The sequence below is a fragment of the Phoca vitulina genome, unplaced genomic scaffold, assembly GCF_004348235.1.
Source record: "Phoca vitulina isolate PV1807 unplaced genomic scaffold, GSC_HSeal_1.0 scaffold83, whole genome shotgun sequence".
In the NCBI taxonomy this organism is placed as follows: Eukaryota; Metazoa; Chordata; class Mammalia; order Carnivora; family Phocidae; genus Phoca; species Phoca vitulina.
In genome coordinates, this window is record NW_022589786.1 from 3,941,652 (window position 1) to 3,962,918 (window position 21,267).

Genomic DNA, 21,267 nt, shown 5'->3' on the forward strand with positions numbered 1-21,267 from the left:
ATCCTCAACATTCCTTCGACTGGAATGGAGGAAGGAGGAAAGAGGGAGCACCACGGGGTGTTTCAAAACCTAGGAGTAAGAAATGTTTCCTAGGATTGAGGCTTCCATCAGTTCTTCAGTGATATTTTAAAGCCCTGTCCCTTGGCTGTGCTGGAGGACGTAGTGCCTGCCTCCTCTTGCACTTTAGAGCCCAAAGAAGAGGGGGCAGCCTCATGGGTTGACAAGGACCGGCTCCCATTTCTGCCCAGACTTGCTTATGTCACTGTCGCCCGGAGCCCAGGGAGGAGAAGGAGGGTAAGTTGTGCCCGCCCCTGAAATGCCAGGCGCCCTGCGATTGGCTGCAGGGGCTCCGGCCCGGCCGCGGATTGGTCATCGCTGAGGGCTTGAAAGGTGGCTGAGAGCATCGGACACCTCAGACGGCGCTGGCCCGGGCTCAGACCGCAGACGCGCCCCCTGCCCGCCATGGCCCGGCTGCTGCGGGCGTCCTGCCTTCTCTCACTGCTCCTGGCTGGCTTCGTCCCGCCGGGCCGGGGGCAGGAGAAGTCGAAGGTGAGTGAGCCTCGGGGGTGGGGGCCCGGCGGGATGAACAGAGCCCCCAGGTGTCCATCTGTCGGTGGCGAGGCACCTCTCTTCCCGGACTCCCCTCCAGGAGAGCCAACACCTCGTGCGCTGACCCTTAACTCCGGTACCTCCCTCTCCGCCTCCGGGACCCCCACCCGGCGCGCCCGTGTCTTCGCAGTTTCATCTATAGGAGATCTGGGTGCCCTGGGTGGGCAGAATGAATAGGGAGGAGGGTCACTCTCGCCGAGTTGACCCCGTCTGCCCCAGGGCTACCTCAGTGTCGCCTTGCTACGTGCATGCCAAGACTGTCCCCAGCTACTCCCCTCCAGGAGGGCCTGAAGGGGGTGGGGGCACAGAGAAAGGCTAGAGACTCGGCGTCTGGGTTGGCTGCGGAGGTTCCCCGGGGAGATTGACAGGCAAGGAGAAAGGGAAGGAGCTGGGTGGTCCCCGTCTGGAAGAATTGCGACGAGGCCTCTTCTAGCCCAGGAATTAACGCAGGTAGATATGCCCACTTGGATTCCAGGGCGTTGGTAGAAGAGGCAGCGATCTGTGACAAGAAGCACTCTGGATTGGCAGTGCACAACCCCCAGGACCCTGGCTAGACCCTCAATTCTTTCTGGCCTCCATTTGTCCATCTGTGGGGGGCGGGGTGGAGTGGGGAGGGTGGGGGAGGGGCACAATGAAGCTGATGGTTTCAGAGCGAATGCTTGGAGAAACTGCAAAATCCACAGGCTGCTCTGTGAAGGTCTGTCTGCGGCAGCCTCACTACCCACCACCCACTGCCCACAGCAGCCTGAGCAAACCTGGTAGTCGGAGAAGGTTGGGGACTGCCAGCTCAATAGGAAAGGCAGAATTTTCCTGAGCCTTCCTCTACCCCCCAGCAGTGTGTGTGACCCTTAGCTAGAGTGGGGATGCTGAAGCCAAGAGTGGGGTGACCCAGCACGCTTATCTCCTAGGATAGCACCTGCAAAAGTGGGCCCAGTAGACCGCTCTTCTCACCCAGGGTGGGAGGCAGAAGCCAGGCTTAGGTATAGACCCAAAGAGAGAGATTTGTTTCCACCCTCCCAACACACACACACACACACACACCCCACATGCTTGTGTAAGCTCAAGAGAAGCTTTGAGCTTCTTTCTAAAATCTTCTGGGTCTTTATTTTAAGATCTTAGGAGTCCAATTCTATTTCCAAAGTTCTATCTACTGTTCAATTAGCCCATTCCATGCACAGGGTTCCTTCTGCATGTTTCTAACCCCCCATCCTGTCCTGTCCTCAGCTAAATCCTATTCAGTCTGTTTCTTTTTGGAGTAATCCTAGAAACTGGATGGCTATGAAGGCATTTCGTCCCCCACTTCCCCTTTGTATCCAGCCCTGTTCATTATCCCCAGCTCAAAAGGCATTTTCCAGGTTAGGGATGGGACTGAGTTTCAAGATTGTGATGTGGGGTAGAGGTAGGCGTAGGCAGGCCAGCACCATGGAGTCAGCCCTTGACTCTCAGTTTGGGGAAAGCCATAGAAGATTGGGCCCTGACTCGAGAAGGCTGGAGGGAAGAATGTGGACCTCATGAATAACTCATCATAGCTGTGTTTTCTTTGCAGGACTCTGGGGGAGGAATAGGTGGATTCAAAGAGAACAGGATGGGTATGGTCTAGAAAAGTCTTAGGGTGAGGTATGATCCTATCAGATGCAGCCGGTTAGGACTTGCTTCCTAACGACAGTCTGGGCATGTCCATCTCTGCTCCCAGGCCCTTAGAGTGGAGATGTCATAGCTCCGAATTCTAAGACTCAACCATCTACCTTACCTCCAACTCCCAGGGCCAAGGGTAGGATGGTGGGGCATGTGAGGAATGGGATGGGCAATAGGGGACAGTCTTGGAAGGATGTCTGCCTCCTCCCAGCTCAAAGGGAGGAGCGGGATAATGAAGGAAATCCTCCTTCCCTTGCTGTGTCCCCTCTGCAGTCCAGCTTCAAGCTACTCAGGCTCCCTGTTCTTGCTGTGCAGAAGGACCTGCAGAAGCTGGAGAGGGTAACAACAGCTGACGTGCACGGGATCCTAGTAACCGCTGGTTTCTAGGTGACTAAACGAGGCAGAGAGAATCATGGAAGCGCAGGCTGACAGAGCTGAAGAGCCCTTAAGACAACACTGACTCTGAGCCCATCTGACAGGCGAGCAGCCAGAGCCCCACAGAAGGGAAGGGAGTGGTCACACAGAGTCAGAGTCCCAGCCAGGCCCAGAACTCAGGTCTCCCGCCCCCAGGCCCAGGCTCCTTTCACCACCCCACACTTATGGCAGTGGTAGATGGGAGAGGAGAAAGGTCCAAGCGCAGAAGTCCAAGCCAGCCAGGGTTCTGGCTGAGACCCCCTCCAAGGCCAAGCCAGCAGCACTCTGCCATATTGCCCAGCCGTGGCAGGACGGGGGCACCTGCACTGCCCACCCCCCACCTCAGTCCCCCACCTGCCGCCTCCTCTGGCCTCCCTGTTTAAGGTGCAGGGTCTCTGGCGTTCATGGGCCCCAGAGGAGGGAAGGGGGCCCACAGCTCACCTAAGGACAGCTCACAGCTCACCTAAGCCTCAGTCCTGATCTAGGCCATGGCTTCCACCACCATGGGCCACCCTCTGACCCCCATCCGTCTGAACCCACAACCCTGGTCTCAGTGGCCCCGGTAGACAGCTTGGAGGCTCTGTCCTCATCCCTTCTCCCGGAGACACCTTGCAGCAGCATCTTCTCTACACTGGCTGGGGACCATCAAAGCTTCTTCACAATCACGGAGGAAACTCAGGGCTTTTCACTCTAGCTGTAGGCAGAATAATCACTATCTCCTGATGTGGGGATTTCTCTCCAAGAGGGTTTCAAGACTGTTTTGATTTGCACATAGATTCTTACAGCCATTTGGGGAGGCAGGTGGCATTATCCTCGCCTGTCAGCCTACTGAGGCTCAGAGAGTAAAAGTGACTCACTCGCCAGGGCCACAGAGCCAGCAAAGACTAAAAAGCCTAGTGAGAGGAGATTCCCCTCGCCCCACCCCCATCCCGAAGCTGTGCCCAGAAGTGGATCGTCCTGTTGTTTACAAGCTTCTGTTATTTCGACCTCCTCTTGGCTTTTGTTCTCTTCATTTCCCAGAATCTGTCTTTGGATCAGGGTGGAGGGGTGAGCCGGGAGGCCTTGCCTTCCGGCTGCTGGACCTCTGCGGCCAGCAGGGCTGGGTTTGTTGGGCTCTGGTTGTATTCTGTGGGGGAACGGACCCAGCTGGGGCCAGGGAGGCACAGGGGCTAGAGGAATTAAGGTTTGGACCTGCCTCCAGCACCCACCAGAAGTCACGGGGCGTGGAATGCCAGTCTCACGGAAAACAGGGAGTTAGCACTGAAGCCAAGAAGACAGCTTGCAGCTCTCTGGGAATGGCTTGTAGGAGGCCTGCGACAAGGCCTGGCTCAGCAGGCCTACGACATCTTCCAGACTGAGATGGCTTTTCTACACCCTCCTGGGGCCACACCCCGCCAGCCAGATGACTCCCTTCACCCAGCTGGGCCCAGGTACCTCACCTCAACAGCGAGCCTTCCAGGACTGATGGGGAGGAGAGGGTGTGGATTTGCTTCTCTAACTCCCACCACCTGTCTCTGTCTCTCCTGATCTATAAGGCTAGTTTGCACTTCATTTGCTTATTGTCTTGGCACCTCTCTCCTCCTCCATCACAGCCAGAGATGACCTGATACAATGCTGGCAATCATCTTCCTTTCCCGTCATGACCAGCGCCGCTGCTGACTGCGTGATGGGTGCCAAGACACCCTTTCAAGAGTAGACCCGGCTTTTCATGGCCTGTACCAGAGCTGGGGTGGGCGTCGAGTGGAGTGGGATGCAATGCCCTGCTGGTTGGCAGTGGTCCATTCCTCCTCCCCCACTGCTGGCGACGCTGGGAGCCATCATGGTTGAGCGTAGCTGATCCAGCTCAAGGTTCTCATCTTAGAAAAGAGGAAACTGAGGCCCAGAGAAGAGAGAGGGCTAGCCCCCGACCACACAGGGAGTTAGTGGCAGAGCTGGACGTGGAATCCAGGTCCCCCACCTGAGTCCGTCGTCCGATACTTGTTCTAGATTTGACTGGGGGCAGCAGCCGGGCACGGAGGAAGCCATACCGGTCATCCCAGCTGCACGCTTACAGAGAACGTGTCCCATGGGCGAGGCCCTGTTGCTTTCCCCTTGCCGCCACACCGAATCCTTCTGGCAGGCCTCTCCCCTTCCTGGTTCCTCCTGCTTCCCTGTTTTATAGCAACAGCCTCAGCTTTCCAGTCCTCCAGATCTGAATCACCCCTCTCCACACGGCCCCTTCCTCCTTTCTGTTCAGTTCCTCCTCCACAATGCTGTCATTCAGGCCCACATTGTCACCTGCCTGGCTGGTTGCGACGGCCGCCCCAGGAGCCTCCAGCAGCGCCTCCGATGAGGCAACCGCCTGTCCCGGCACGGTCTCTCTCCGGGCCTGGCAAACGTTTCCATGCGAGCACGGGAGGCGAAGTAATGGTCACAGTAAGCAGTACGGCAGGGTTCCGCACACTCATCAGCAGATTAAGTGCTTTCATAAGCATTCCCTTGCACAAGGAAGTAGACCTTGGTTCTGGTCCAGTTCCGGTTCTCGGAGTGGTCTTGGGCAAGTCACTCTCCCTGTTGGTATCTTTCATGATCCCGAAAATGGAGATGCCCAGGTTCCCTTCCGACTCTCACTGCTCCCTGGTGCTGGTCTTCCTCTGTTCCAGACGGACTGCCACACTGACGTGAGCGGCACCATCTATGAGTACGGCGCCCTCACCATCGACGGGCAGGAGTACGTCCCCTTCAAGCAGTACGCTGGCAAATATATCCTCTTTGTCAACGTGGCCAGCTACTGAGGCCTGACAGGCCAGTACATTGGTAAGAGCCCAGCCCCGCTCCCCTGCTGTAGGGCTGTTTCTGCCAGTTGGGCACATTTTAATCACAGGAGCTTTTTTGGTGCAAGTGGGAAGGGGTGACCGTGATCATGAGATTCCAAGCCCTGTATCCCAATTCTATTGTCTTCAATATTTCCGTGAAGATGACTATATAAGCCTGAGGTCTGATTGCCTTCAGATTATGTTCTAGAAGATTCCCAGTGACCTTCATCCCTGGGCACCCCAACTGCCCTGAAAGCAGAGGGATGGAGGAGATTGGTTCTGTGCCTGGAGTGTTCTTCCAGTGGAGTAAGAAATGGTAGCTTTATCCTGCTGAGATTTTCCCATCTGCCTTCAGCCCCATCTGCCCTAGTGCTTCTGTTGGCCCCCATCTGGAAACCAGGCAGTTAGACCGAGGCCCCGAGTACGTGTGTCAGTGGCAATCCCAGGTGTTTCACCCAGGTTTCGTGATCCTGGTATCCTCACTCCCCTCTGCCGAGCCAGGGCAGAGGAGCTAGCCAGAGGGGACAGGCAGGCCAGAGGCATCTGACCGCACCCACAGGAAAATGTCGGGGGGCTGGCACAGTCTGCTGGCAGGGTTGGGGGGAAGCAAGGGCAACCTGACCCTGAATGTCTGCCCGGCAGTCTCAGGCAAATTCCTGGAAGTGGAATGATGGTGGGCCGGACGGCCCAGTGGGCACTGGGTACTCTTGTCTAGAATGCTTCTGTCCAGCCCTTGGAATAGAGCAGAGTGTGTTTGTGCAAGAGATGGGCTGGTTGCTGGCACTGACGGAACTGGGGAGCTGGGCCAGGGCCTCCCTTCGATTCCCAAACTGCCGGGAAGTCCTCTGCCTTCTGCCCAGGGATGTATGGCTCTTGCTCGAAGAAACTCAATCCTGAGAGTCCTGAAGGAGCCCTCAGCCTACTGGCCCAGTGGCAGCGGGCAGCTGACTGACTCCTGATTTGAGAAAGGGTACTGCTCTCTTTCCTCCCAGACCTCCAACCCAACCAGATTGGTCAGGAGAATGGGGCTTGTATCCCAGCATTGTCACAATCCCTGGGCAATCTTGGCCAAGGCCCTTCCCCTGTCAGGCCTCGGTGATTTCAGCTCACAGTGGGTGAGCAGGTAGAGTGGTGTGGACGAGGCAGGGGTCCTTGATAGTCTACCTTCATCTCTGCTCTCCTTCTCCCTGGCCCAGAACTGAATGCACTACAGGAAGAGCTTGAACCATTTGGCCTGGTCATTCTGGGCTTCCCCTGCAACCAATTCGGAAAACAGGAGCCAGGAGAGAACTCGGAAATCCTACCCAGCCTCAAGTGAGTGCTTGCTTGCTTGGTGTCCTGAGAAAGCTCCTCTGAGAAAGCACAACGCCCCTGTGCCCCAGCCGAGGTGCCAGGCCTCTCTTGCATTGGCCCCTACTTATGATGGGTACTTAGCCACCAAGAACTACGCTCCCCTTCCAGGAACCCCGTTCACTGGCATGAACGGAAGAGGGGTTGGACACAGGGATGACTGTGTGTGCGTGCATGATGGGATGGCGGGGGGAGGGCGTGGGTGGGGAGAGTGCAGGCAGGGGACAGGGTTACTGAGAAGGTACCAAACCAGAAAAAGAAGCTTGCACACCCACACTATGCCTATGCCCATTCAATACTCATCAGCTCCCACTGCCTGGTGAGGAATAAAATCCAGATTCCCAGCGCCCCCTCCCTGTTCAGTCCCTTCTTGTCATCTCTGAGCCCTAGGCCCCATCTCCTTGGGACCCACATAAGAACATTCCTTGTAGGTATGTCCGACCGGGCGGGGGCTTCGTCCCCAATTTCCAACTCTTTGAGAAAGGCGACGTGAACGGGGAGAAAGAGCAGAAGTTCTACACGTTCCTGAAGGTGAGAGCACAGCCGCCCCTGTGCCCAGCCCAGCTGACCCTGGTTCTGGACAGAGCTGCAGTCACTCCTGGCTCCAGCCCACGCGGACACAAGGCCCGTGCCACCCGCCGCACTTCTGGGCCCCTGGGGGGATTTCCTGGCATCTCGCATTCCAACCATAAGGCTTGGCAGACTCTAGGATCTCAACAGCCCATTTTATAGATAAGGCCCAAGCAGGGCCCCAGAAGGGACAACCTGCTAGAGCCAAAGCCAGTCCTGGGATTCCATTTTCTTTTTCTTTTTTTTTTTTTTAATTCATTTGACAGAGAGAGACACAGCGAGAGAGGGAACACAAGCAGGGGGAGCGGGAGAGGGAGAAGCAGGCTTCCCGCAGAGCAGGGAGCCCGATGCGGGGCTTGATCCCAGCACCCTGGGATCATGACCTGAGCCGAAGGCAGACGCTTAACGACTGAGCCACCCAGGCGCCCCTGGGATTCCATTTTCAACTCAAAAACTGGTGCTCTTTGCTCAGTGCCAGGCTTCTCCTACCTCCACCCCGGAAGGCCTGGAGAGGGAGGGTGGGAAGGGCCCAGAGCAGGGTTGACGCTCTTCTCCCCGCTGCAGAACTCCTGCCCTCCCACCTCGGAGCTCCTGGGCTCACCTGGCCGCCTCTTCTGGGAGCCCATGAAGGTCCATGACATCCGCTGGAACTTTGAGAAGTTCCTGGTGGGGCCGGATGGTGTACCCATCATGCGCTGGTACCACCGGACCACGGTCAACACCGTCAAGATGGACATCCTGGCCTACATGCGGCAGCAGGCGGCTCTGGCGGTCAAGGGGAAGTAAATCAGACCTGCCCCCCCACCCCGTGTTCCCCGTGCGGGGGCTGGGGAGGGGCTCCGTTCAGGAAGGAATCCATTTCTCCAACCACACCACACTCCCACCATAGACCCCTCGCTATTCCACAAGGCCCCGGCCTGACGCAAACATGTGCGTGCGATTGTGTCTGTACTGCCGTGCACGTGGGTGTCTGCACGCATGCCCACAGGCGCGTGTGACCACGTGTGCGCGCGAGTGAACAGCCACCTGTGTCCACCTGCAGGAATACGGGCAACGCGTACCATATGCGTACGCACAGCTGTGTGCTGCAGAGAGTGCGAGAAAATACCTCCCCTTTCTCTCCAATTCTGACGCTAACCATTCACTTTCAGCTGAGCCCACGGTAAAACCAGCTCTCGATCCAACTGTTCTGTTCTGACCTACACCTCGACTTCAGGGCCAGCATCTCCCATTGCCTCCAAATACCACCACTGAAGGGCCCAGAAGTTTCTGGGTCTACCACACTGCCCAGTCTCCCTACTCTCCACCATGCAGCCCCTCTCCTTCCTGAAGGGCCCTCCCAAGCCCCCTACCCCACCCCATAGTGCTCCCTGAGAGCAGCCAAGACAGATGTGAGAGCAAGGGCCACGTTCCCCGGGTCAGGAATGGCATCTCCATGAAGGAGGGGCCCGAAGCCCTTATGGGCGGACCTCCCCTGAGCCTGTCTGAAGGGCCAGCCCTTAGTGCATTCAGGCTGAGGCCCTTGGGCAGGGATGCCGCCCCTGCTTTTCTGGAGGATGTGCCCTCTCCCCTCACCCTGGTCCCTGGCATTAGACTCCCCCCACCCCCCGTCTGCACAGTAAAGGCCTTTCTGCAACAGCTGAGCCTACTGTGGTGCTTCCTCCATGGGGCCACCCTCGGTTGGGGGGGGGAGCGGGGGGAATTGGAGGAAGAAAAAAGAAATGGAGGGAATGCTTTGGGCCCCTGCTGTTTGGTTTCTACCTAGACCCACTCTGCTTCTCTAACTTGGCATTTGGAGTTGACAAAACCAGTTCCCATCCACGCTCACTCCCTCCCACAATTCTCCAGGCAGCCAGGGCTGAGACGAGGTAGTCCATGTGACAGGTGAGGAAACAGCCTCACTGAAGGGCCGGCCTTGCCCACTGCCCCCTGACGTGTGAGGGGCAGGACTGGAATTGAAACCCAGGTCCCCTGACTCTCGGCCCAGACTCCTTCCACTGGCCCTGGGTGCCTCACCTTTGGAGAGGCTCAGAGCAGAGGCCCGGGGCTATCTGCCCAGAGCCCTGGTGATGCTCTCAGGGGACTAGGGGGAATGGGACACAGAAAGCAGCACTCTCACTCACTGGGAGGGGAACGCTAGCCAGGGCATAAAAGAACACAAATAGAACACTGATCTTCAACTTGGATTTATGTCCAAGATTCGTGCAAACAGCTGCCCAGGGACAGCCAGCCGCCTTGATCTGGGCCTCTGGCACCCCAAGCCTCCAGCTTCACGGTGGGCCCCTCAGCACATGTGGCTGGCGGGGCCTTTATCCCAGGCTGCCATGGTGCTGGCAAGGCTGCCGTGGGTGGAAGTGGCCCTGCAACAGGACGCCTGTCATTCTCTCCTGCTTCTGGGAGCAAACCCGCTCTTCCCGCAGCTCCTCAGAGGGGAAGGCTTGGGCACGGGGCGGGTCCAGCTACCATAGAGCTTGAAGCAAAAATTAAACACACACGTGAATGGGACATGTTCCACCGAGGGGCTGGAACCACTTCCAGGGAAGTTTCGAAAGGAAGGGGTCTCCACTGCACCCCACTCTTGAGACTGAGGTTCCCCAGTGATTCCACAAAGCATGGCAGGTCAAAGTCGGATGAGGCCTCTCGCCACTTGGCTGCAAGGTAGTGAGTTTCTCCTGGGCACCCCAAAGGAGGGGCCAAATGGAAGCCTTCCGGGTGGAGCCTCTCCAGTCCGGAAACAGTTTAGTTCGGGCTGGGGCACAACCCAGTGGCCCATCAGCCTCCCGTCCAACCAAGGCTCTGGCCACACAGAGAACATGGCCTCTAGTTTTTCAGCAATCAGATCAGGTGGCTCTGTAAGACGAAGGTGGAGCCGAGTGACATAATCCGGTCTCACTGAGGCCCCTCACGGTCATTTTTCGTAGACTCTAAATAAAGAAAAACATTGAGGACTTTAAAAATGATGGGGTACAGGAGGTTTCAAAGGCCTACAGAAACCAGCAAGTAACCATGGAAATCCCAGAGTTGAGTGCTGCCGAGCACCACGCCCTGGGCTAGGACCTTAGGTCCATCTGTCATTCAATCCTTGCCCTGCCCTTTGAAGCAGGCAGATTATTTTCCCTTTATGGAGGAGGGAATAAGGACACAGAGAGATTTTTAAGAATTTGCCTAAAGTTCCAGATCTAGGAAGCGTTTGGGCTTAGCCCGTCTGGCTCCAGATCCCAGAGGCGGAGCAGTTCTCGGGGTGGGGAGAGCCCTGCCCATTCGCCCCTCATCCCAGCAACATCCCAGGGGCTCCACACAACCTCTAGGGCTCTGCCAGGAGCCATGAGAAAACAGCTGAGCAGCCCGGTGCCTCCTCCCACCCGCACTGCCTCCACGTCCTGCTGCAGCCCCTGCTTGCATCCCTTCTGTGAGGGGCCCTCTCCCTCCCGGCACGGCCACAACCCGTGGAAAACACCTGTTTGTGCTGAGAAGGACTCGGCTCCCCTGCTCCCCCCCAGGAGGCAAGGGAGTGCCTTCGGCCCTGCAGAGCCCTGCAGAGCCCCGCAGAAAGCAAAGGCAGTCACTGGGGCCCCGGAGTCCTCCTGTGACCTGTGAACCAACCTCCGGTCCTCAGCTGCTGCTGGCCGGCACCATGACCGGATGGAGCTTTTCAAAATGCATATCTGATCTGTCACGCCACTCTGCTTTAAACATGTCCAAGGGGAGCACATCGTCGCTAGGATAAAGACCAGCCCCCCTGTCCATCATCTGCAGGTCCCTGTTCAGCCTGGACTCACCTACCTTCCTGACCTTGCCTCGCCCAGCTCTCCTTCCCCACCTTGTCCTCGGCTTCTCCAGTCTTCTCTGGCCTTCTCTCGATCCTCCAGTTGGCTTCCCTTCTCCCCTCCCTCCCACCAGGGCCTTTATATTTGTCATTTCTCTGCAAGAACATCCTCCATTGTCCCCCCTTCACCTGGTTAATGCCATGCACTCTGAGGGTCCCGACTCCAACATCACTGCCCCTCGGCCCAGGTCAGGCCACCCTGCTATCTGCTCTCATAGAAACCTGCTCTCCTTCCTTCACGGCACCTAAGTGCAATCAAAGGCCCGTCTGTGTGACTTTGTGTGTGCATTTTACTCATTTCTTCCTCCCTCACTAGGCAGTAAGCTCCGCAAGGGCAGGAACCATTATCTGTTTGTACTCACGTGGCTTCCCTGGCACCCAGCAGAGCACCTGGCATTTGGACACCACACTCAGATAAATGAATGAATGACTTCAACCCCCTCCCTCCGCAGTCACCTCCCCATCCTCTCAACACTGTTTTGGAACGTGAGGTCTCCCTTCCACCAAGAGCAGAAGGTGGTGACATCATCCCCAGACTGGGGCGTTCCTGGCAGGTAAGACGTTATCTCCCCAAGGGGAAGACAAGACCCAGGACTAGACCACGCTCACCTGGTTCCACAGGCCTGGCTGTGGGCGAGTCCATCACTTGGGAGCTCTGATTGCGCATGCCTCCAAAGGGTGGCCGCCAGGTGTATTCTGGCTGCAACGAAAGTGGTGCTTAGTAGTCAATAATCACACTCAAAAGTTAGAGTAGTGGCCACCACGCCAGCACGGCACTGAGCACGTGCTAATCCAGGACAACTGAATCCTTACGACAACCCAGGGGGCCATCCCCATTTTACAGGTAAGGAAACTGAGGCTCAGAGGGGTTAAGAAACTTGCTGAAGGTCATCTAGCTAAGAAGGTGGCCAAGCTTCGGTTCTAGGTCTCTATGACCCCAGAGCCCTTCTCCTAAGCCCCGCATTCCACTCCAGTGTAGATTGCCAAGAAGATGTGTGTAAGGACTGGGCAGAGCAGAAGAAGCTGGGAGAGGCCAGGCAGGAGGCCCTGCCACTGTCCAGGTGGGAGTGGGGACACCAAAGCAGATGGAGAGGACGGGACAGGTGGCAGGAGCTCTTTGCAAATAAAAGGAAAGAAAGAAGAGAAGGGAGGGAACAGGAATGCAAGGGAAACTGGAAAAGGGGAAAAGAGAAGGAAAGCAAAGGAGGGAATGCATGGTGAGGGCCTGGTACCTGGTTACAAGTGCAAGTTCTAAGAAAAAGTCAAACCCAAACTCTGATCCCCGTGGCCCGCTTGGTTGGAGGGAGCCCTCCTTCCTGGCCTCCCTCTGAGCCTTTCCCGTCCTACACCAGAGACCCTGAGCGGCTTTGGGCTGGACGGTCCTGCCTGGCTCTGGACATCTGCCTGCACACCACAGTGCTGTTCAGCCAAGAGCCAAGGGTGCAGCCTCAGACCCCCTCACTTGGCCTCGCCCTCCGCAAAGTGCGTGGGCTGGCCACTCCGTGTGTTCTGGACTGAAGGGGGGACACAGACTCACCAGATGGAAGAGGCGTGAGTTTGGGAGCGGGGGTGGGTGCTCCATGGCCATGGGGGGCGGGGGGTAGCGGATCTGGGACCAGTCCTCAAAGCCGTGGTGTGGCACCAGGGCTGGCATGGCCGTGTAGGCATACTGGTAGGCCCCGCACACGTGCTCTGGGGGGGGCTCCATGTGGTAGCGCTCGGCCGAGGCCTGCAAGAGATGTTGACATCGGGCTCTGGCCTGTGACAGGCCATCCCCAGTGACACCCGTCTCCTCTCCCTTTCTCTACTTGGTATCTTAGTTCTCTGAAGGCTGGTCGATGGGCACAGATGGCTACCCACCGATGACAGCGCATGTGTCCCGAGCGCCTACTCTGTACCAAGCACTGTTGGAAATGCTCGACCTGCATCACCTCCGTAATGAGCTGGGCGGCTGAGCAGACACTGCCTCTCCCCTCAGACGGCAGCTCCCTGAATGAGTAAGATGAGGTGAGTGCTGCTTCCTCCCTCAAACCTCCTCACCTTTGCTTTCCTCTTCTGCTGTTTGAGGGCTTCTTTTGTCTTCTCCTCATCTTTGAACGCTTTTAGCTGAGAGAAGGAGGGAGGGAGAGAAGACTGCTGGCACAGGTGCTTCCCGGCCAGGCCTGCACCCAGGCCGGCCTGACGCACTGACGCCCGGGGCCGGCACTCTGGGCGGCCCGCCTGGCCCAGCCCGGGGAGGGAAGGCCCCAGGGGGCAGAGCACTGCTCACCGTGGGGGGTCCGAACACAGGTCAGGAGGGCTCACACGAGCCTCCTATTGCTGTGCATCCCTATTAACACCCTTTAGTTCCACTCGGTGAGAGAGTGGGGGGCTCTGACTGCGGGGGTGGGAGTCAGAGGTCAGAGAGGGGAAGGGACTTGCGGAGGTACGCAGAAATCTGGTAGCGGAGCTGGAAGAACCAGTGCGTGTCCTGACTTCCAGTCTCACCAGGGACCCTCTGATCCACACCCCTACCCTGTGAGGACAGGCTGGTTGCCCCTTCCTTGGCCCAGCTGCTCTCACCTGGGCATTGGACAGGGTGACCTGGGCCTGCAGTTTCTCCACCTGCTTCTTCAGCTCTTCCTTCTCCTCATTCATGCGTTCTCGATCACTGCGCTCCCTCTGGAAGTCCTCCTCAAAGATCTTCACCTGGAGGGGAACAGAGAGAAGGGGAGGGGTGGGGAAGGTGAGGGAGGAGGGGCTCAGGCCGCTCTGGCCTCCTGCTGGTTTCACCCCATCCTCACAGACATTGTGAAGAGGGGAACGGGTGTACCTCTGGCTCCCCACCCCCCACCTGCAAACAGGGTAGATCTGGGTCCCTCTATTTTATATTCTGGGCTTCAACATAGGGCTTTATTTAAACAAGGTATCTGTGGCTTAAAAAAAAAGGGGGTCACAAGCCCCCAACCAGTCCAATCCTTTCATTCTGCTAAGGCCCCCACGAGAGGCGAAGCCACAGGCCCAGAGTGTGGGTGCAAGACTGGAGCTTGTCTCCTGGCTCCCAGAGGACCTACAGAACTCTCCCAAGGCTTCGAAGGTGCCTCGCGGCTCCCTGCTTCTGAGCCTGCACTTTCATATCCCGCTGCAGACCAGTGAGACACTGGCCGGGTTAGAGATGGTTTACGAGGCTCCAGAGCATGACATCAAATAGAAACACATGGGCGAGCCCTAGCCTTTCCAGTTTCCTTTCAGTCCTTCTGTGCCCCTCAAGGAGAAAGTCTCCATTTATGCTCTCATGTCTTTAACATCTTTCCAATACTTATTAATTTCCCTTCCCTTCCCTCAAAGAGGACTCAAGTTCAGAGTCTTCATCAGGCAAGAGTATCCAGTTAGAGTTTAATAATACTGTTTTTCTTTTATTGTATTTATTGCTTACAGTTACTTTCCATTTGTGGCAAATTATAAATAGTCTTTTCCATTTATAGTAGTGATATAAAGTTCCTTTTTAAATACATTTATTGAAAGTAACTAATTTAAAATTTATTTTTTTATTTTTTAAAAGATTTTTATTTATTTATTTGACAAAGAGAGAAAGAGCACAAGCAGGGGAAATGGTAGAGGAAGAGGGAGAAGTAGGCTCCCCGCTGAGCAAGAACCCGACACAGGGCTCGATCCCAGGACCCCGGGACCATGACCTGAGCCAAAGGCAGATGCTCAACCTCCTGAGCCACCCAGGTGCCCCTAAAATTTTTTTTTAAATATTAGGTAAATAATAGCACAACTGGGGTATAGAGATGGTTAACTCAAAAAGGTGGCAGAGGAATGACCCAGTTAGGGACACAGGGCTAGAAAGAATAAACCTATAACCAGACAGGGGTCCAGGCCAGCAGCCAGAATGTGGACTACTAATTAGAGCTTCCACATGATGCCAAGCCCATTGTGGGTCCTCAGGAATGCTCCAGCTCCCCACTCAGCACCTCCTACCTCTCGGGCTCACCTGCTGTTTCAGCAATTCGTTCTGTGTGACCAGCTCCTGTTTCCTTAGGAGGCCACCAGCTCCTTCTGGGCCGCCAAATGCTGCTGGTGGAGAGGAGGGGGAGGCCTGGATGCTCAATGCTTCCTCCAGGGCCTGGGATTGGGAAGAAGGGAGACAGGCCCATTAGCAGAAGCCCTGGAAGTCTGGCCCCATTGGAGAGGTCATCTTCAGTGACTGCCTTCCTGACATGAGTGACAATAATAACTGCCACCACCAGGACTATTTAATAAGTGCTACCGTATTTATTTACACTATACACACATCATTTCATTGGATCCTCTCCACGGTCCTATGAAGAAAGACTATGACCGTCAACCCCATTTGACAGATGTGAAAACTGAGGTTCAGAAATCCATGACATGGGGGCGCCTGGGTGGCTCAGTCGTTAAGCGTCTGCCTTCGGCTCAGGTCATGATCCCAGGGTCCTGGGATCGAGTCCCACATCGGGCTCCCTGCTCGGCGGGAAGCCTGCTTCTCCCTCTCCCACTCCCCCTGCTTGTGTTCCTGCTCTCGCTGTGTCTCTCTCTGTCAAATAAATAAATAAAATCTTTAAACAAAAAAAAAAAAAAAAAAAAAAAGAAAAAAAAAAAGAAATCCATGACATGTCCAAAGTCACACAGCTTATAAGCAGACTAACTGGGGGGTCCTCACATAGAAGGGAGAATCTCCCCTTCCCCGAGCAGGTGCAGCTCAATTCCTAGCACCCAGACCTAGAGAGAATATTAAGCCCTTCGGGGAAGCTTCCATGTCCTCAACCACTGCCTTGCCCTCTGATTCTTGAGCTTTCCAAACCTATGGTTACCAAGCCAACCTTTCTGTCCCCAGCTCTTCTCTAATTAGATTACACTGGAATTTAATTTTGACTTACTTAGTATTTTGCCTATCTAAGCCTGAAAATGGGCTGAAACATCACCAACCAACATTTTGAAAACAGAAAAGAAAAGCACCCTTCTTCTACCATGCTCACAAAATCCTTTCCTTTATGGAAGCAGTGTGCTCAGAACTTAAAAGGTCTCTATTAACGGGTTTTCCCTTCAGCTCAGTGAATGCGGTATTCGAGAACTCTGGAACGCTGCTCAGCACCCACCACGCTCACCGCCACCTGGACTTTAGCCCCCGGCGCAGCGGGGCTTCTGCTTGCCACACATTAGCAGTGCCCACAGCGCCTCCCTAGACAGTGGGGGGACAAAGAAAACCTCCCCCAACTTGGACTTGGGCCCCGCTTAGTCTCTTTGACTCTCCCAGAAACCCACGGAAACTGCTGAGCCGAGAGTAAGCCCTGGATGCTGCAAGGGGAAGTCATGGCTCTACTTTATCCTCCTGCTCCATGTGCCTATTTTTTAGATGAGAAGACTGAGGTCCAGGGATGGGGAGAGACTTGCCTGAGGTAACAAGCAAAGCAGTCACCCACAGATGTGTCTCTGTCCCCCGCAATGCCAGGGAAACCCGGAGGGCAGTGATCCAACCTGAGTGACCTCTAGGATCTGGCACCATGTGCAATACCGTGCCCAGATTTAGGCCCCCAAGTCCCCCAGCTCGGGACAGGTCATTCTTTTCCTGAGAACAGGTCCCAAGGTTCCCCAGACTCGGCAAAATCAATGCTTATCAAACCCCAAAACCAAATAGAAAGGGTTCCCCTAGCAGGGCTGGGGCCCAGTGAATATGCCAAACTCATGACAGAGCCTACTGTGGGCAAGGTCAGGAGGCGGGGGGAAGGCAGACAGACAGGAAAGGAGGCAAAGATGAACCACAGACAACTCCTCCAGGCTTGCAGAGAACGTTTCCTTTCAAAGCTTCCTCTTGTTAGTTCGCATCTTTAACCCCTGGGCTGGAAGGTAGGCAGGGCTGGAAGGTGTCCAACCAGGGTTCAGATGGCAAAACTGAGGCCCGGAGAGGCTGGAGTGGGTAAGCTGGGACTAGAACCAGCCCCCAGAGCCAGCCTCACCCCTACTCACTCACCTTGGCTCAAAACAGCAGGCCTCTGCTTTAAAATCCAGCCTCCACCCGGATGCCCCATCTCCCTGGGTCCCGATTCTCAAGGGCAGGAACCCTCGGGCCTCTGCTCATCCACTCCCTTCAGCAGGTGTTTCCTGAGCATGCGCTTGGTGCCAGGCACTGTGCCGGGTGCTGGGGGCACACAGGCTGGTGAAGAGGAGCACCTCCCCCCACCCCCCGGAGGGGAAGACAGATCATCAAACAGGCCATCAAAGGAGATGCAAGGCGCCCACCTTGTTGAGCCTCTGGATCTCCTTTTCCTGGTATTCCCGCTGCCGGGTGAGCGGGCTCAGCTGATCCTGCAGGTACTTGAGCTTCTGGCGCAGCTCCTTGGCCTCTGCTGTCAGCTGCTCCTTGTCAGTCTGCAGGGAACACAGGGCTGGTCAGCAGGGAGCCCCTCCAGGAGGCCTGAACGCACCGCACCGCCTGCCCCAGCCCCCCATCAGCCAGGCCTCCTCTCTGCCTCTCCCTCAGCAGTCCCCAGTGCTCACGTGAAGACACCATGCAGGGCATCAGAGCCGTAATGCCCATACCGTCCTGTCCTCAAGGAAAACGCAGCTCGGTTCATTGAAAGACTCTGGGTTCTGATACCAGCAACTCTGCCAACGAGCTGAGACCTTGGCCACTGTCACAGTACTCTCTGGTCTATGTTCCCCTATCTGCCATGGGTCGGGGTCTCTTAACAGGAGTCACGGATAGGTGTCAGGAGGTCTGTGGGCCCCAAAACGGGATGCAAAATTTTGCCTGTGCAATTTTCTAAGGAGAAGAGCCATAGTTTCCACGGGATTTGCACGGGGTCTTCTGTGATGCACAGAAGTGATCAACCACTGAGAACACTGATAGGACCTTTTAGCTCTTACAGCCTCTAAGCCTAGGAGAGAAGACACTTAAACAAATGCAGCATAAAAGGTAGAGAGTGTTCCTCCACAGAGGAACAAAGTACTGCGAGGTGAAAAGAAAGAGCGCCACAGCTAAGAAACCAGGGAGGGCTTCCAGGTGGAAGCCCCGCTCCTACACCCACTATGGAACAGGCAGGGATCCTTCACTGCAGAGGGCCACAGCTGGACTGGCCTTTAAGAGAGCATCAAATCCTAATCCCTGATGTGATGGCAAATGAATGTCCAGAGAGGAGACGTGACTTACCTAAGGCCACACAGTGAGCTGGGGCTAGAAGCCAGGTCTCCTAATTCTGGTGCTCCCTCTCCCCTTGCAAGTCAAAGGAAGTGTTTCAAATAGGGGAGGTCAGCCAGAGATTGGGGAGAGCAGCCTTGGGAAGACCTTGTGGGAGGTGTTCTGGACTCCCACTTGAGAGGCTCCAGGATTAGCATGGCCTCTTATCACCATGTGTCCTTAACACAGGGCCACCTCCCCCCCAGCTAACAGGGAGGACGGTCCCATCCTGGGGACTTATCTCACCCATGGATGCAAGCTGGGGGAAGGGACAAAAGAGCCAGGGGTCCGGTGGACAGTCGCAGATGTCACTGCACTCGGAGAAAAGACAGGCAGGGTCCTCCCTAACTAACACACACGTTCAAGGCAAGGGGTGGTCACTGAGGCAGGCTGACCCCTCGGATAAAGCCCCTGGGCATCACATGCTGACAGAGGGAACTCTGAAATGCAATCCGTGTTGAAAATGGCCATTCTTAAGCTAGGCCAAAGCAGCCTGTGCCCAGTTCCCACGAAGGGGAAGACACTATGACATAAATACAATCTTTCAAGAGTCTGGGGGCCCCGTGGCCTTTCCTCGTTAAGCTGGCCCAGGATCCTGGAGGCCTTGGCTGCTATCGGTCACACACTGACGGATCAGATGCGATTTCTTCAGGGCACCTGCTCCTGGCCCCCCTCAGACTGACATAGTTCCCCTTTACGCCCTCCCCCTGCTCCCTGGAACTTCTCCTGTGATACTTGAACACACCTGTTCGTATTTGTTTCTGCAATGACTTGTTTCCCACCCGCTGATCTGCTCCCCGCTGAGTCTCTGCGCCCAGCACGGCGCCAAGTGCACGCTCTGTTGAACAGCGGCTGGACGAGTGAAGAAAGGGAGCTCTGTCTAATATTTGAGCCCCCCTTCCCCCCCAAACAGCCACCACTACTCTAAACACTCAGCAGCAGCCCACTCCCATCAAGCACCCGGGCAGCCTGCGTGTGTCCTTTATACTCTGTGCTTCCCTGGTCCGCACCATTTTAAGTGAACAAACAGCTCTTCCGCATGCAAACACGAAAATATGGAAAGCGAGAGCTGATCCAATCTCTCAATGTTCAGATGGGAAACTGAGGCACAGGGAAGGAAAGTGCTTTCGCCTGTGGCCACACAGCCCTTCGCGCTTGAGCCGGAGCTGGAGCCCCCAGGCCTCCCGAGCGGAGCCAGCAGGGACCAGCAGTCAACTTGCCTCCTCCATTTCGATCTTGGACTTGGCCAGGAGGAGCTTCCGGTCAAAGTCACGCTGCTTCTGCTCCCGCTCAGCCTCCAGGTCAGTCACCTGCTTCTGTAGGTCAGCCAGCTTCTGGCGAAGCTCAGTGATCTGGGTTCAAAGGCAGAGAGCGGGAGTGCGTGAGGGAAGGGGTGAACCTCCAAGGTTCCAAGCTCCTGAGAAGGAAGCAGCAGGCCAGAGACTGGGGAGGCCCCGAGAGCACAGCCGGGAACCTGGGGCTCAGCCTTGAGTCCCCATCACCCCACACTACCTTCTGCTCGTACTGCTGCTTCATAGACCGGAAATGCTGGTCCCACTGCTTGTTCACTTCGAGCAGCTGTGGGGAGAGACGGGTTAGCAGGAGATAAGCCGCGAAGAGACAAAGAGGGACAAGTCCACACAGACCAGCTGCCCACGGTGCGCGTGGCGTGTGTGGGAGAACGGTGGCCACGGACGCTTTGCCTCAAACCCTCCCTCCTTGAAGGCTCGGTGATCCCCAAGGAGGAAGCTTCATCAAGTGCTCTATTTTATCCTCGCCAGAGAAGCAAGGCTAACACCAAAGGGACAGCACGTAATTTTGGTGTACGGTTACACAACACACGTGCGACCTGGGATTGCATACGAAAGCTTCCTTTGTCTCTGAAAATGAAACCTGAAGAAGCACTTGCACAAGTGTGTGTAAGTACACGCGTACCAGGCTGGCCGTCTCAGCAACGTGTGTGTGCCTGCAAAATCTAGAGGACTACCGCCACGTAGGAGGTGGGTTAAGAAAATCATACTACAGACTCAAAATGAGGTGCTGTGCAGTTATTAAGAAAATCAGGCCCCCGATACACGGCTGCATTTCTAAGATGACCCCAATTATTTGCCATACGTGACAGAACACTTCCTCAGGGAAGAAAAACAATCCTATACCATTAACTACATAAAACAATGGGAAAAGCTATCCCCATTTCAGACATGTTAACATATGATAAAAGAGTACTCAGAAGTGAAGAAATATAGTGTATGCTTGATACATAAATAACTACCCTTAAAGATACAGCTAATCTGGGAGGAGAAAAGAAAAACAGTAATCTGCAATCATGCAGTATCAAGGATATAAATTTTTCTGCTTATTTTAAAAAACAGATTATAGGGCGCCTGGGTGGCTCAGTCGTTAAGCGTCTGCCTTCGGCTCAGGTCATGATCCCAGGGTCCTGGGATCGAGCCCCACATCGGGCTCCCTGCTCAGCGGGAAGCCTGCTTCTCCCTCTCCCACTCCCCCCTGCTTGTGTTCCCTCTCTCGCTGTGTCTCTCTCTGTCAAATAAATAAAATCTTAAAAAAAACCGATTATACATTAGTAAGTACATAATAAAACTTAGGACTGTTGCCAACTTGTGGGCATCCCTAGGTGGTGAGGTTCTCAGTATTTTTCTAATGAGCATTATGTTACTTTTGTCATCATAACAAAGACCTCACAGCAATACAAAAAGAAAACTAGAACTGATATGCACACGTAAGCGAAGACTGATGGAGGCCTGACCTGCACATGTGCTGGAGGCCCAGGGAGGGCAGCAAGGCCCAGGAATCCGGAGGAGAAGCTGAGCTGTGAGGGGAGGAGTGGCTAACACAACAGACAGGATCGGGCTTCCACCTCCAGTCTG

General features: G+C 55.5%; 2 protein-coding genes across 3 annotated transcripts in view; one reads left to right on the forward strand and one right to left on the reverse strand.

Annotated features, from left to right (window-relative positions):
• The first annotated feature begins 343 nt into the window (after nt 1–343).
• GPX3 (glutathione peroxidase 3) lies at nt 344–9,011 on the forward strand. Its single transcript, XM_032395275.1, has 5 exons — nt 344–549; nt 5,301–5,454; nt 6,650–6,767; nt 7,235–7,334; nt 7,938–9,011. Exons 1-5 carry the CDS (start codon nt 463–465, stop codon nt 8,157–8,159), a joined length of 681 nt encoding a protein of 226 aa, XP_032251166.1. The 5' UTR covers nt 344–462; the 3' UTR covers nt 8,160–9,011.
• Nucleotides 9,012–9,249: 238 nt separating this feature from the next.
• Nucleotides 9,250–21,267, reverse strand: part of TNIP1 (TNFAIP3 interacting protein 1) — a 43,962-nt gene continuing 31,944 nt past the window's right edge. Inside the window, exons 10-18 of one of the 2 annotated variants that reach the window (XM_032395274.1) lie at nt 19,892–19,957; nt 19,600–19,731; nt 17,443–17,571; nt 15,176–15,307; nt 13,762–13,887; nt 13,240–13,305; nt 12,737–12,928; nt 11,809–11,895; nt 9,250–10,297 (exon numbers count right to left, since the gene is read on the reverse strand). In XM_032395274.1, the coding sequence (XP_032251165.1) occupies nt 11,842–11,895; nt 12,737–12,928; nt 13,240–13,305; nt 13,762–13,887; nt 15,176–15,307; nt 17,443–17,571; nt 19,600–19,731; nt 19,892–19,957 (897 nt within the window). In that variant the 3' untranslated portion in view covers nt 9,250–10,297; nt 11,809–11,841. Of the gene's footprint in view, nt 10,298–11,808; nt 11,900–12,736; nt 12,929–13,239; nt 13,306–13,761; nt 13,888–15,175; nt 15,308–17,442; nt 17,572–19,599; nt 19,732–19,891; nt 19,958–21,267 lie in introns of both variants that reach the window. The other variant, XM_032395273.1, reaches the window with a different exon arrangement.